The 13030-nt window shown below is 35.7% G+C and overlaps 1 protein-coding gene across 1 annotated transcript in view; it reads right to left on the bottom strand.

Annotated features, from left to right (window-relative positions):
- Positions 1 to 243: 243 nt before the first annotated feature.
- Positions 244 to 13030, bottom strand: part of LOC113240001 (poly(A)-specific ribonuclease PARN-like) — a 60336-nt gene continuing 47549 nt past the window's right edge. Inside the window, exons 11-13 of the mRNA XM_026477195.1 lie at positions 4410 to 4441; positions 3312 to 3436; positions 244 to 573 (exon numbers count right to left, since the gene is read on the bottom strand). Coding sequence (XP_026332980.1) covers positions 262 to 573; positions 3312 to 3436; positions 4410 to 4441 — 469 coding nt within the window. The 3' untranslated portion in view covers positions 244 to 261. The remainder of the gene's footprint in view (positions 574 to 3311; positions 3437 to 4409; positions 4442 to 13030) is intronic.

Raw genomic sequence — 13030 nt, forward strand, 5'->3', positions numbered from 1 at the left:
AAATTACAAAATTGGCATACTTCTATTTCATTCGTCGGCAAATTATAAATTTGTATATAAGGATGCTTAAATAAATAAAAACACCATAGTCAATTGTGTAATAATCTTAAGAACATTCCCTGAACTCCTTTATTCAATTTTAAATCTGCTTCATTTAGTAACAGAATGTACCGATATGTCTACAAATAACTAGCTTTGGTTACAGGCTTATGAATTGAAAGAAGTAATACATGTACGTCAAAAACATTTATTAAATTACACTTAATCCCAACTATCGCTTTCTTTGAAAGCGGACACGCACGCCGATTTCGCGCTGCTGTCAAATTTATCAATAATCTTTTTATCTTTGTCCAATCCTTTATCTTTATCTTTCTTTTCAAGTCCCTTTTCTTTTTTATCTACAATTTTTCGATCCGTACTTTTACTCGTTTCTTTGTCTTTTTCTGGATCTTCTTTCCGTCGACCATTTTGACTGATGTCAGATTTTTTTCGAAGAATTTCCTTCTTCTTTTCGTCGCCTGAAGTAGACTTGAGCAGCTCGGATTTCTTCGGCGGCGGTTCTGCCTCGTCAACCTGCGCGAAAACAGTACAGCCATATACAAAAAAATATAAAATTGATCTAATAGTGGCACATCACATAGCTATTTTGTATTTGCGTATTTGATATATTTGGCAAACAATTACCATGTGTAGATAGCATGTGTGACTAAAATTAGCCTTGTTTAAATACAGCAAATACCAAATTCGTATTAACGCGCCCTTCAAAGGAGCCAAATAGATAAATACGCAAGTAAATCATCCACACCATGGTCACAATCATTATTTTAACTCCTTATTTGACTCCATGTGTAGACGGTCATATTTCCTCGCCTTACTTTCTCAAACTCGTATCTTAAAGCACAAAGTAACTGAAATGCAAAAAATGCTTTGTATACACGAATTTTGCAGCCAAAGTCAAAGTCAAAGATTATTTATTCCATAGGTAAATTACACTTGAAAACGTCACATTTAAGCTACTGCTCGTTCACTACGCTGAGCTCCCTGAGAAGAACGAGCAAGAAACTCTAGGGATTGCTCTTTCCCAATAAACTTAAATGGAATACACTTTGAATCAAATTTGTGTGGATTCTGGAGCCGTGTCGTCTCTCCATACATCTTTATCTAACACGTAGTCTTCAATTTACTGCCTCCGTGGCCGAACGGTTACCATGCCGGACTGCCACGAAGAGGTCCCAGGTTCGATTCCCGGGCCGAGAGAAATATTTGTATGGCCTACAATTATTTCTCTCGTGAGTTTGGGTGTAATTTGTTGTCTATGTGTGTGACCATGGCACCCGCGACACAGGGTTTCCCTAGTGCGGGGCTATATTGAGTGTGTGCGTTATTTAAAAAAAAAATTTGTAATATGATTTTTCGATCAAATAAGCAGCCTGATTTCACACACATTTCCTCATATTTACACACGAGCTTTAACCTATTCTTAAAGTAATGCATCCTAATTAACACCCTTGATAAGAAATTTAAAATTAATAGCAAGCTTTGCCAACTCCTGAATAATCACTCTTTATAAGATACGTGTTTGAGAAAGTAAGGCATCGATTTGTCATTGTTTGCACGTTTGTAAATATTTTTCCAAGTACAACAAAATCCCAATAGCGAACACAAATAACTATGTGAAGTGCCACCAATACTAATTCCAAGGCACAACACGACAAGTGGACAATTCATTAGAAAATTCAGTGTATTTAATATTTTAAAGGTCTTCTTTGTTTCAAGTGAAAATTATTGTAATCGTTCTTTGTGATAATAAATCGACGTTGATATACATAATATACTTTTGTTTTAATCATACTAACAACATCATTTGTTTATTTATAAAGTCGCAGGCGATTTCTAATTATATTTTACTTGGTATTAATTTATGTACAACAAAAATGTTGTCGATGAGCTCGGTTATAGTAGGAATGGTGTTTTTACAGTCAACTAAATAATAAATTAATAAATAATAAATCTGTCTATTCTAATCCCAAAGTAATTAATTAAAGCTCTTGTGTTATGGAAATTGGAAACAACGACGGTACCACTAACACCCAGACCCGAGACAATATAGAAAAGATAATTTTCTACATTAACCCAGACAGGGATTGACACCCGGAACTTCGGAGATTGCGACCACGGAGGTAGTCTTTTGTGCCTGCATGCATTGTCAATACTTATTTACTCACTTGTTGAATTTTTACCAGTAGGAAACTGTTTGTGTTCTGTTGTTAATGTAGTTTCGTTTATACTACGATACAAGATATTTTTACAAAGTGAAAAGCGTATCAAGCTGACACTTAAGATTTAAACTCAACTTTACGTGCTTTGCAATACGACCGCTTCAAGACTCGATACAACCTCAAACGGCTTTGGTTGATTCGGCATAACAGTCAAAGTGTTGAATCAATTATTTTGGAAAAAAATATACAGTAGAATTGAGGATAAACACTTGAGACTATATGATGAGAAAACACGATTCCTAAAAATTTTCACGATAGAAAAAACACAATTTTACCTCAAAATTTTACAAGAAAACCACGTATTGACTTTAACTTTACATATAAACTTTGACTTACAATTACATACAATGGACGTCGGGTCCGCGCTAAAAAATGTCCGAACTTATAGGGCGTTAAAATCGTATACAGAGCCTCATTCACGCTTTAGTCTTCGTTTGTTCGACTGACAGCGAAGCAAGCAAAATTAGACAGTACTGCGATGACATTACAATTTAAATTCAACGTTTTAGCTTTTTCATATTCCTTTACATGTCACTACGTTTAAATAGGTTGACTTGGGACATTTTTTCATGGTTTTTGTATTAGACCCGTCGTCCATTTATTTGTAAGTCAATGCATATAAAAACGATTTTTTTTATATCAACTCGTTATAGTACACGATATACATTTTATAAATGGCTTTAATTACGTATGTAAAAAAACATTTTGAAATAAAGCCAGAGTCCCTGTCGCTCGACCCAAGCAAAATGAACCGTGTTTGTTAATTCGAGTTGAGATAGCATCGACTCTTAGGGTCGTATTCCAGAACTCTACTCAATGCTCAAGTTAGGATTTGACCAGACTTGAGTATGATTTCAAGCACTGGAAATACGACCCTAATGGCAAGGACTTGAGTGTGATTTTCAGTGCTCACTGCAATACTCAAGTCCTGACTTGAGCATTGAATAGAGTTCTAGAATACGACCCATAAAATGTTTTGACTATATAACTATATAAGATATAACTTTTTAAATTAGTACACAAGTATATCACCTGGAAGACACCTGAGGAAGTCCGCTTGCGCGTAGTGGGCTGCGGCAGCGAGGAGGACATGCTGTTGGAGCGCGGCCGTTCCACTCGTTGTCCCAGCTGGGTCCGAGACGCGGAGGATGAATTCACTGTCAATCGTTATTACTATCGATTGAAGATCGCGGCTTATACCTTGATTATACTGAATTTGAGCTACTCTCCTGATGAAGTTTCAAGTTTCTCCAATAGCAAGCAACACATTAGCTTTTGTTCAATCTGATCAAGATATTTGCTGCGATATGTATCTTTCCTACTCAAACAAAAATGTAAGATTGCCTGGAAGAAATTGCTACATAGCAATAAGGCCGACTGTTGCATATTAACTTACTATTATTACACTTAAGTTGTTGTATTGCATTTAAACTGTAATTGTATGTGCAATAAAGAGTATTTCATTAATTCTTTCATTCAAATATTAAAAGGAAGAGTTTATGTGTTGATTATTGCTGGTGATATCAAATGTAATTCACACTGAATGACAGTTGTTCTCGAATAGTAATGTTGGTTGCAAATAACTTGGTTTTAACTAGCTTTGACTAAGTGTTATAAAGATATTTACTGAAACATAAAGTGTTGGAATTTGGTAACAAACAACAACCTGCTTTTGCCTCCTGCTACTATAAAAATAATAATATGTTGTTCCAAAAAAAAAATTACCATTTATATGTAGCTTATGCATATGTAGTTTTTTGTTTTTATAATTTTGTTCTGTTTACATTGGAGGCAATAAAGAGAGATTTTATTTATTATAGCAATATAAATTGGTAATTGTACTCAAGTTTTTTTTAAGAACAAAAGTCACAATAAAAATGGCCTCTTTCACAGAGCTAAGAAAACAACAGAATATAGTTATTTTATGGTCAACTCATGCTTTTAGTACCACCGTTATCGGCAGAGGAAGGTTCCTCTATTCGCGTTTAATGTTTCCTATAGTTTAGCAAGAGTTTGTGCAAGTTAAAGCTATCTAAGTTTTAACATGGAAATTAATTAATTTCTGAAATAAGTATAAATAATAGATTGGATATACTACGAAAATTAATAGAGGATCAAATTGTGACATACCTAGACGCATTCTTGTTGCATCTGGTGAGTTTCTGAAACAAAATATATCCCATAAATATCATGCATTTGACGAATGGGAACATTTGCATTTGACGAAAAGTGCACTGCGCAAATTATTGTATGTATCTGCTAAATATCAACATTTTTTCTATGATACTAAGTGACGGGCGAACAAGTGGGACTGGTGGTAAGCGACACGCCCGTCCATAGTAGTTGCAGTGCCACTCAGAGCTTTATATCGCAAAGATCTGAGGGGCACTGCCACTGCTCCCGTCACCCGGAGACATAAGTTGACAAGTCCCATGTGCCTGTCGGCACACCGGCATACTTACCCTTCAAACTCGGAACGCAGTGATGGTCACATTACTGCTTGGCGGCAGAAATAGGTAAGGTGGCAGTACTTCCCTGGACGAACTCTTTCACAAGGAGCTTTACTGCTTCTGTTACTGCTTCAACCAATAAATCAAGCAACTACTAAAAACATCAAAATTTAAAATTTATTTTAATGAATATCATAGTGTTTTTACTACATTGAACAAAGACGGACTAGAACCAGTTGCCACACAGCTCTTACCAACTGAGCTACAGGCCGAGGCAGCACAACCTACGAATTTTGTCTAAGTGTAAATCTTTGTTTAACTGCCTCAGTGACCGCAGGGTTACCATGCTGGACTGCCACGCAGAGGTCCCGGATTCGATTCACGGGCCGGGAGAAATATTTATGTAGCCTACATTTATTTCTCTCGTGGGTTTGGGTGTAATTTGTGGTTGTCTATGTGTGTGTTCATGGCACCCGCGATACAGGGTTTCCCTAGTGCAGGGCCATGGTATTAAAAAAGGCTTTTTTCCGCTAGCATATTACGAGTATATGTATATTAAGAATCAGCACATATATTTCATCGGCGTAAATGACCCGGAGTTGACTTTTCCGAAGGGAAAAACGGTACACATTTTTACCATACAACGCCCAAGAGGTAAAAAGGTTACAAATTAAAAATCATAATTTTGTGATTTGTTTAAGGCGCATACAAAATCCGGGAACTAGGGCAACAAAAATCACCATGAAGTTAGCAAATGTTATTTTTAACGAATGGTCGGCAGGTAAATCATAAAAGTTACATATTTACTTGCCACATTAATAATAAAAGTAATAAAAGATTTCTATTCTATTCTATTCTATTCTATTCTATTCTACATTTGCCGTTTTTGAGTTAGTACAATTATAACTTTTTGAGATGTACACTAGTTGTTTTTAATATTATTTAACTATAATGTCTTTAAAAACTTTAGTAATATCTAAACTTTTAACCATAGTCTTAACTCTACGACGACGAAATCGTTTTTTACTACTTTTAGAACCCGTCTAGGTTTACCAGGCAAGGCTAGATTTAATTGGAGAGACTAATTCCTGACACCAGCGTCGCATTCACATGTCGTAGAGACACCAGAGGTCAGCGGGGACTTTAGTTAATCTAAAAAGGTTTTTTTAACGGGTAAGTTGCTATATTATGTATAACTCTCTTACAAGGAGCTCTACTGCTACTACATATATGACTGTCAAACGCAACGTGTCAGACGGAGAGTTCGTATTCTTTTGTTTTTTGGTTGTTCAGCTGATTAAGTCATTGAATATCAACGATTTGGCTGAACTGGTGTTTTAAAGAAAGCCTCGGACTGGACCTTTGTTTTTCTTTTTAACCGACTTCAACAAAAGGAGGAGGTTCTGAAATCGACTGTATGTCTTTTTTTTATTTGTATGTACGTATGTTACGCGATAAGTTGTGAAGCGATTTTGATGATTCTATTTTTGTTGAAAAGAGGGTACCTCCGTAGTGGGACATTCAAATTTGAAGAAAATATTCCACCTCCAAGGGTGGCAAACTAAGGGATGAATCCATTTTTGCGCACTTTCTGGTAACCGATTTCAATAAAATTAAGCAAATAGATGTAATTCCACGATTTTTTAAGGTAGATTTTTTTATAAAAAACGTTTATTATTTTATACTTTTTCTTATTATTAAAATCCCATGCAACGTGGCTATACATTTACAGCAATTAACCTCCCATTTTCAATTACTAACAACATAAATCGGACAAAGTAAAGTGTAAATTACCGCCTTAATAACAAGCCCAGTGGCTCTCTAGCCGCCATATCAACATCAGTGTTAGGCAATAATAAATACATCGTCCATGATGAAGCGACTCATCAGAAAACAAAAGTAACGGACAAGTCTTTGACAACATGTTTCAACGTCATGTTATAGACCAATAGTAAGTCATGTTCTCTCTCCCTTAAAGCATGTGCGGTGTACATTTATTTAAAAAAAATGTTTCTGTAATAGTCTATGTAGGTTCTCCGTCGTTGTGGGTTCTCGTCTCAGTGAATTCTGTCGAAATTCACCGGTCAATTTTCGAGTAAAAACGCGTGTGTTCTTCAACTTGATATTGGCGAAATCATCGATTACTTCGATGGGGCCATAACATTTAAAAGAAGAAGTCATGTTTTAAGGTAAAATTCGAGAGAAAAAAGCTGTCTTTTTCAAATAAACAATCATTATAATAAATATTATTATACCAGCACATTTATCTACAATGTTGATTGTTAACATAAATTATTGAACATATAGTTGATTATTACTAGCGTTGGGTCACAAACAACACATTTGTGTTTATGACAAGAAGGGCAGTATGTACGTCGAGGTCCACCTTATTATCATAATTAATGTGCGACATCGTCGAGGATAATGCAAAGGTGCGTATGTGACATTGGTAAAAAGCTCGTATCTTTCACGAGATCAAATATTAAAGGGGTACAACTTTTATTTTTGCAAAGGAAGCATTAATTTATTTACGGACTGATAACAATAGATTCCAAATCAGTAAATCAGGCTAATTTGGTTGCCACGACATTTACGCGGATTTGATGTGGCCACTAACTTACCGAAATGGCAACTTCATAACGTATGCTAGTTACGCGTAATTGCACAATCTCCTACGATATAAATGGATAGCGCAATGACGCGCTAGCATACTCATCACAATCAATCTCAACTTTAGTTAGCTGGTTCAAAATAATAAGTTAGAAATTATTATATAGTTTGTACACTGTGAAACTTAGAGAATTCAAAATGCAACAGAGTGGCGGGTGGGCGAGTCGCTGGACAGACGTCGTCGCAGTGATCGAGAGGGAGCATCCGCGTCGTAATTAAGCGCACGCGCATGTCAGCAGAGTTTGAGTTTAGAACTGTATTCATTACGTTTGGATACACCTAATGATGGAGACAAGTTTTTGTTAGAGACTTGAGAATTTGCAATTCATTTAAACGAATCCATAATTCTTGGAATGATAATATTTTTATACATAACTCATGTTGCCTTATACAATTTAATGATGAACATTGTCTAAAATTTCGAAGTCTTCGCTACCAAATTAAACAGATTTTTGCAGCCAGAAACATTGAAATTCTTCCCGGCGGGGCTTCGAACGTGCTTCAACGTAATAATAAAATGCCACGGGAAGACATCCAATTATCGAGCAAAAATTGTTATAATTCAACCAGCTCGTGCAATATTTATTAAAAATTCGAAAAGAACTGTTTATCAACTGCATTCCTTCCAGATGACGAGTCGTAAATGCCTTCAGTTTTGTAATATAAATATACACCATTTTTTCTTAATTACTGCGCGACGAATTTGGTATTAAAAATCTCGATGAGAAATGAATATATACATTAAAATTTGTTGCTTATGATGTTAGTAATAAGACTATTTAGTAGCTGTCGAGCTCCTTGTGAAAGAGTTCGTCCAGGGTAGTACTGCCACCTTAACTATTTCTGGCGTCGATCAGAAATGTGAGCATACTGCATTCCGGTTTTAAAGGGTAAGGGTGCTGGTGAAATTACAGGCATATGGGCTTGTCAACCTATATCTCAAGGTGACGAGTGCAGTAGCAGTGCCCCACAGATCTTTACGGATTAAAGCTCTGAGTGGCACTGTAACTGTTATGTACAGGCGTGTCGCTTACCTCCAGGCCTTTAACTTCTTCATCACGTCACTTGGTATATCATTAAAAAACTATTTTACTAACATCACTGCTAGGCTGTTAGTATTTTACTAACCATATGTGTATATACTTTTTTTTAACTACATGATATTCGAATATTTTGTACCAACGTCTGAACTTACTACATTACTATCCTAACCTTTTCTTTGGTAAAAAAGTTAGGAAAAAGACTGAAAGAAAACCAAAATAAAGGAACAAGGATCAGGCGTGCTAAGATTGCCAGGAGTTAATACGTGGTCGTAGAGTGAAATCTCGCATACGGATTTTTACTTACGAGTAGTTTGTTTTTACTGATTTCTTTGAAGCAAAATTTATAAACCTCTTGCTTAAATATATTATTAAAGTAATATCGTCTGGGTAGTGGAATTACGCGTAACTAGCACTGGATTATGAGTTTCTATTTCGGTAATTTAGTGGCCAAAACAAATCCGCGTAAATATGGTGGCAATCAAATCAGCGTGACCACAGATTACTTAATAGTGGCGTGATTTACGGGAATCCATTATTATCAGTCTGCAGACGATATAATTAATGCTTATTGTTCTAAAACGAAAGTCGTAGCCATGTAAATAACAAAGTAATAAAGTTAAATCTCTCTCCTTTAAAATTTAGTGCACAATCAATATGAAAACGCTAAATAAACGTTTAGGTTTCGTATTATTTGAGATTTTAAATATTGTTCACAGCAGATGTTAACATTTATTAATTAGTACTAACTTTGTATACATGTCTGTGAACTACAGGCTGAACTACCCATGTAATTTATACTGTGAAATTATTCACTTTACTCTGTATTATATACTTGCATAAATAACTACTAAAATTATCGTGTTTATGATATTTTACATCAAAATTTGGTCCTCATTCTGAAAAATTACATCGAAATCACAACGACGAATAAGAAGCATTACGGTATTAAATAAACATAAATTACACGAAACATATGTAGAAGAATAAATTTCTATACAATTAACAATAATAAATTCATGCAATAAATTATAATAGAGAATGGGCTACATAACACTTGACACACGAGTAGGTAAAAATACAGTGAAAACTGGAGTTACCGGAGGGAGAATAACGTAGATAGATAACAGTTGCAATGCCACGCAGAGCTTTAAATCGCAAAGATCTGAGGGGCACTACCACTATGCTCGTCACTCTCATTCATAAGTTGACAAGTCCCATATGCCAGTAATTTCACCAGCACCGTTACCCTTCCAAAGAACGCAGTAATACATTACTGCTTGGCGGCAAAAATAAGTAAAAAGCTCTACTGCCACTTAAGTAAGTGCTCACGGCGCCACCTGATTAGTTACTTAAAACATAATAAAGAGAAACATGGAGATTGATTTACACCACGATTACCTTTTTCTATGGAGAAAAGTGAAACTAATAAGAAACCCTTGGTTATGCATTTTTCTACTGACGCATGTAAGCATAAAACTTTAGTGCCTAACGCCTTCACCAGTAAAATACATTATATATACGTTGGTACAGTTGATTTGCAGTAAAAAACGGTGAGAATTATTGACTAGAAGCTATGAGTCAATCAAAAGAGGTTCGGTGTCATCTTGGCGAGACCATTGCCTTTTGTGGTATAATGTTTGATGGATTGCGTCTCTTCAATCTCATGCGGGTTTCCATCATAAGAACGTTTGCAAAAACGTAATTGATCTGGATTATATCTTCTTTTTAACAAAGATAAAGGCACCACACATAGCTATTGATTTTACACCAGGATCTACACCGCACTTGGGCAGAATTTGTTTATTAAAACATAGATTAAAAACGGACAAAAATGGGCTTATTTTCAGTCAGTTAAGAATGAACAAATCGTCGCCTTAGTTTCTCAAACTCGTATCTTAAAGCACAAAGTTACTGAAATGCAATAAATGGATTGTATATACAAATTTTGCAGCCTGATTTCATATCACATTTCCTTCATATTTACACACTAGCTTTTACCTATTCTTAAAGTAATGCATCCTAATTAACACCCTTGGTAAGAAATTTAAAATAAATAGAAAGTTTGCTATCTCCTGAATAATCACTCTTTATGATAGATAGATAGATAGATAGATAGATAACACGTTTATTCAGCACAAATACAAACAGAAACAAAACATTTACAATCACTTCACAGAGTATAACATAAAAGCACATAGAACATTCATTATTAATTTTATACACATTTATACAAAACACATATTGCGAGACAAAACAAATACTGTGAGAAAAACAAACAAATACTATAACAACTGATACAATTTTAAAATACTTATGACTACAGTTTGTGCTGAAATGGCCCTGACTCAGCATAAATACTGTAGACCAAGAAAAGGCAAACAGTGCTGATTTTCTGCCAGTACCATATGGTGAGCGATCGCAGCCCAGTAAGCCATGCCACCAAAGTGCATCACACGCAAATATATATACCTAACTCTAAATACTATATATATATGTATATCAAGCAAGAGTGTAAGATGTAAAGCAAACAATGTAAACAGTGTAAGCAATGAAGGTAAGCAATATAAATAATAATGTAAGCTTACAAACATAATATTAAATTATAACACTAGCCACCAAATATGAGTATGTATAGGTACGGAAATTTAGGTTTGCAGGTATCAAACGCATTGATTAGGGAAATATTTATGTAGCGAGACACATCTGCTCTGACAATAGATGTTTTTTATATTCCCGCTTAAATTTATGAGATACGAGTTTGAGAAAGTAAGGCATCGAATGCTTGTCGGTAGAAATAGGTAGGAAGGTAAAACTTCCATGGACGAATTCTTTCAGACGCTCTACTGTTAATTGCCGAAGACAAAGAAAAAACTACCCACAATTAAACATAATAAAAAACATTAAAAATAAAAAAAGTAAACACAATTACCGCAAATCCGAACCTATCCATAGGTGACAAAAGCTAATTTCGATCGAACTACCCAGGAAGACATCAGCTTGATCACAAAGTAAAAGAAAGCGTCGTATTGTAACCCAATACACAGTTAAGACTAAGTGGGTAAACCGTTTCAGTTACTTTATTGTTCGTAGTACAAGTACTGGCGCGGGTAAATCACCAGTAAACGAAGTAGAGGACGGCTTACATGGAGTCGAGGCCTTATTTAGGCATAGAAGACCATAGATGGTGAAAAACAAGCGTCTTTACGGAAAGGAACAAAAATTATGTCTCGAAATTGTTGAGCAGTGTTAAATATGTAGCTTAAAGCTTTGCGACGACGTTAAGACAGTAAACGAAGCTTACACAAATAGTAGTCCATGGTGATAGATGTAGTTAAATTTAAGAAGTTTAGTCCAGAACACTCTTGAAAATTTTCTGTGCAATTTCAATTGCACTGTTCATATTTTCAATTGAATCACGATCAAATAACAATATATACGATGCTTATTTTATTGAAAATCATGATGTTTTTACTATAATAATATTCGTATACTTTTTTGTGAAAATACAAATTTCGTTAGTAAATAAACAATTTATTCCACTTCAAAAAAAAATGTATCCAATTTTCTAAGAGCAGTTTCCATAGTGCCCCCTTTCGTATAGTCCAACCTCGATATCTTTTACGCTGAAATAGAGTGTAATTAAATGTCACGTTTGGCCGCCTTACAGCACAAAGTTACTGAAATGTAAAGAATGGATTGTACTATACTGAACTAGTATATATGTAATATACTAGTTCGTTATTTGACAAAGAGCATCAGCCTAAGCAGATCTCAAAAATAATCCAGCTGGGATGGGCTGCGTTTGGCAAGTTAGATGACATCCTTAAATCAGATAAGATTCCAATGTGTGAAGACCCGCTTGTTTAATCAATATGTTCAGCCCACCATGATGTATGGTGCCGAGACATGGACGTTCACGCAGGAGTACGTATACAAGTTGAGAGTTGCACAGAGGACCATGGAGCGCGCCATGCTCGGCATTAGCTTTGTAGGCCAAGTTCCGAACGTTGAGATCCGACGACGAACGAAAATCCAGGATGCTGGAACTCGGATCATAGAACTCAAATGGGGTTGGGCGGGACACATAAGCAAGGCTAGGTGATGATAAGTGAAGCAAGACATTAACTGATTGGTGGCCGAGGCAAAAGAAATGTCAGGCGCCCAGTTGCAAGGTGGGTCGACGACATAGTACGCGTTGCGGGGCGACAATGGGTGCAGCTAGCACAGGACCGTGGTGGGTGGCACAAATTTCGGGAGGCCCATGCCCAGCAGTGGGTGAAATCAAGCTGTGGATGATGGTGATGAGTTCGTTATTAGTATTAATACAAAGATCGAACAAACACAAAGAAAAGTTCCATCGATCCGACTGAACTCCTCTTCTCTACTCCCATTCACCATCCGACATACATCCGAAACAATTACTGTCAAATAAGTAATACACGACCAAATCGAAAGACTGAATGAATTATCAAACCAAACAAAACTGACAAATGATAAGAATTTGACGTTAACATTTAATTAACATTATCGAGACTGTTTCGTATCCCGGATAATTCATATTTTAAACTAAAGACTTTACACGGCTCTT

This window comes from Hyposmocoma kahamanoa, unplaced genomic scaffold (assembly GCF_003589595.1).
Source record: "Hyposmocoma kahamanoa isolate Upper Pololo Valley unplaced genomic scaffold, ASM358959v1 119, whole genome shotgun sequence".
Classification (NCBI taxonomy): domain Eukaryota; kingdom Metazoa; phylum Arthropoda; class Insecta; order Lepidoptera; family Cosmopterigidae; genus Hyposmocoma; species Hyposmocoma kahamanoa.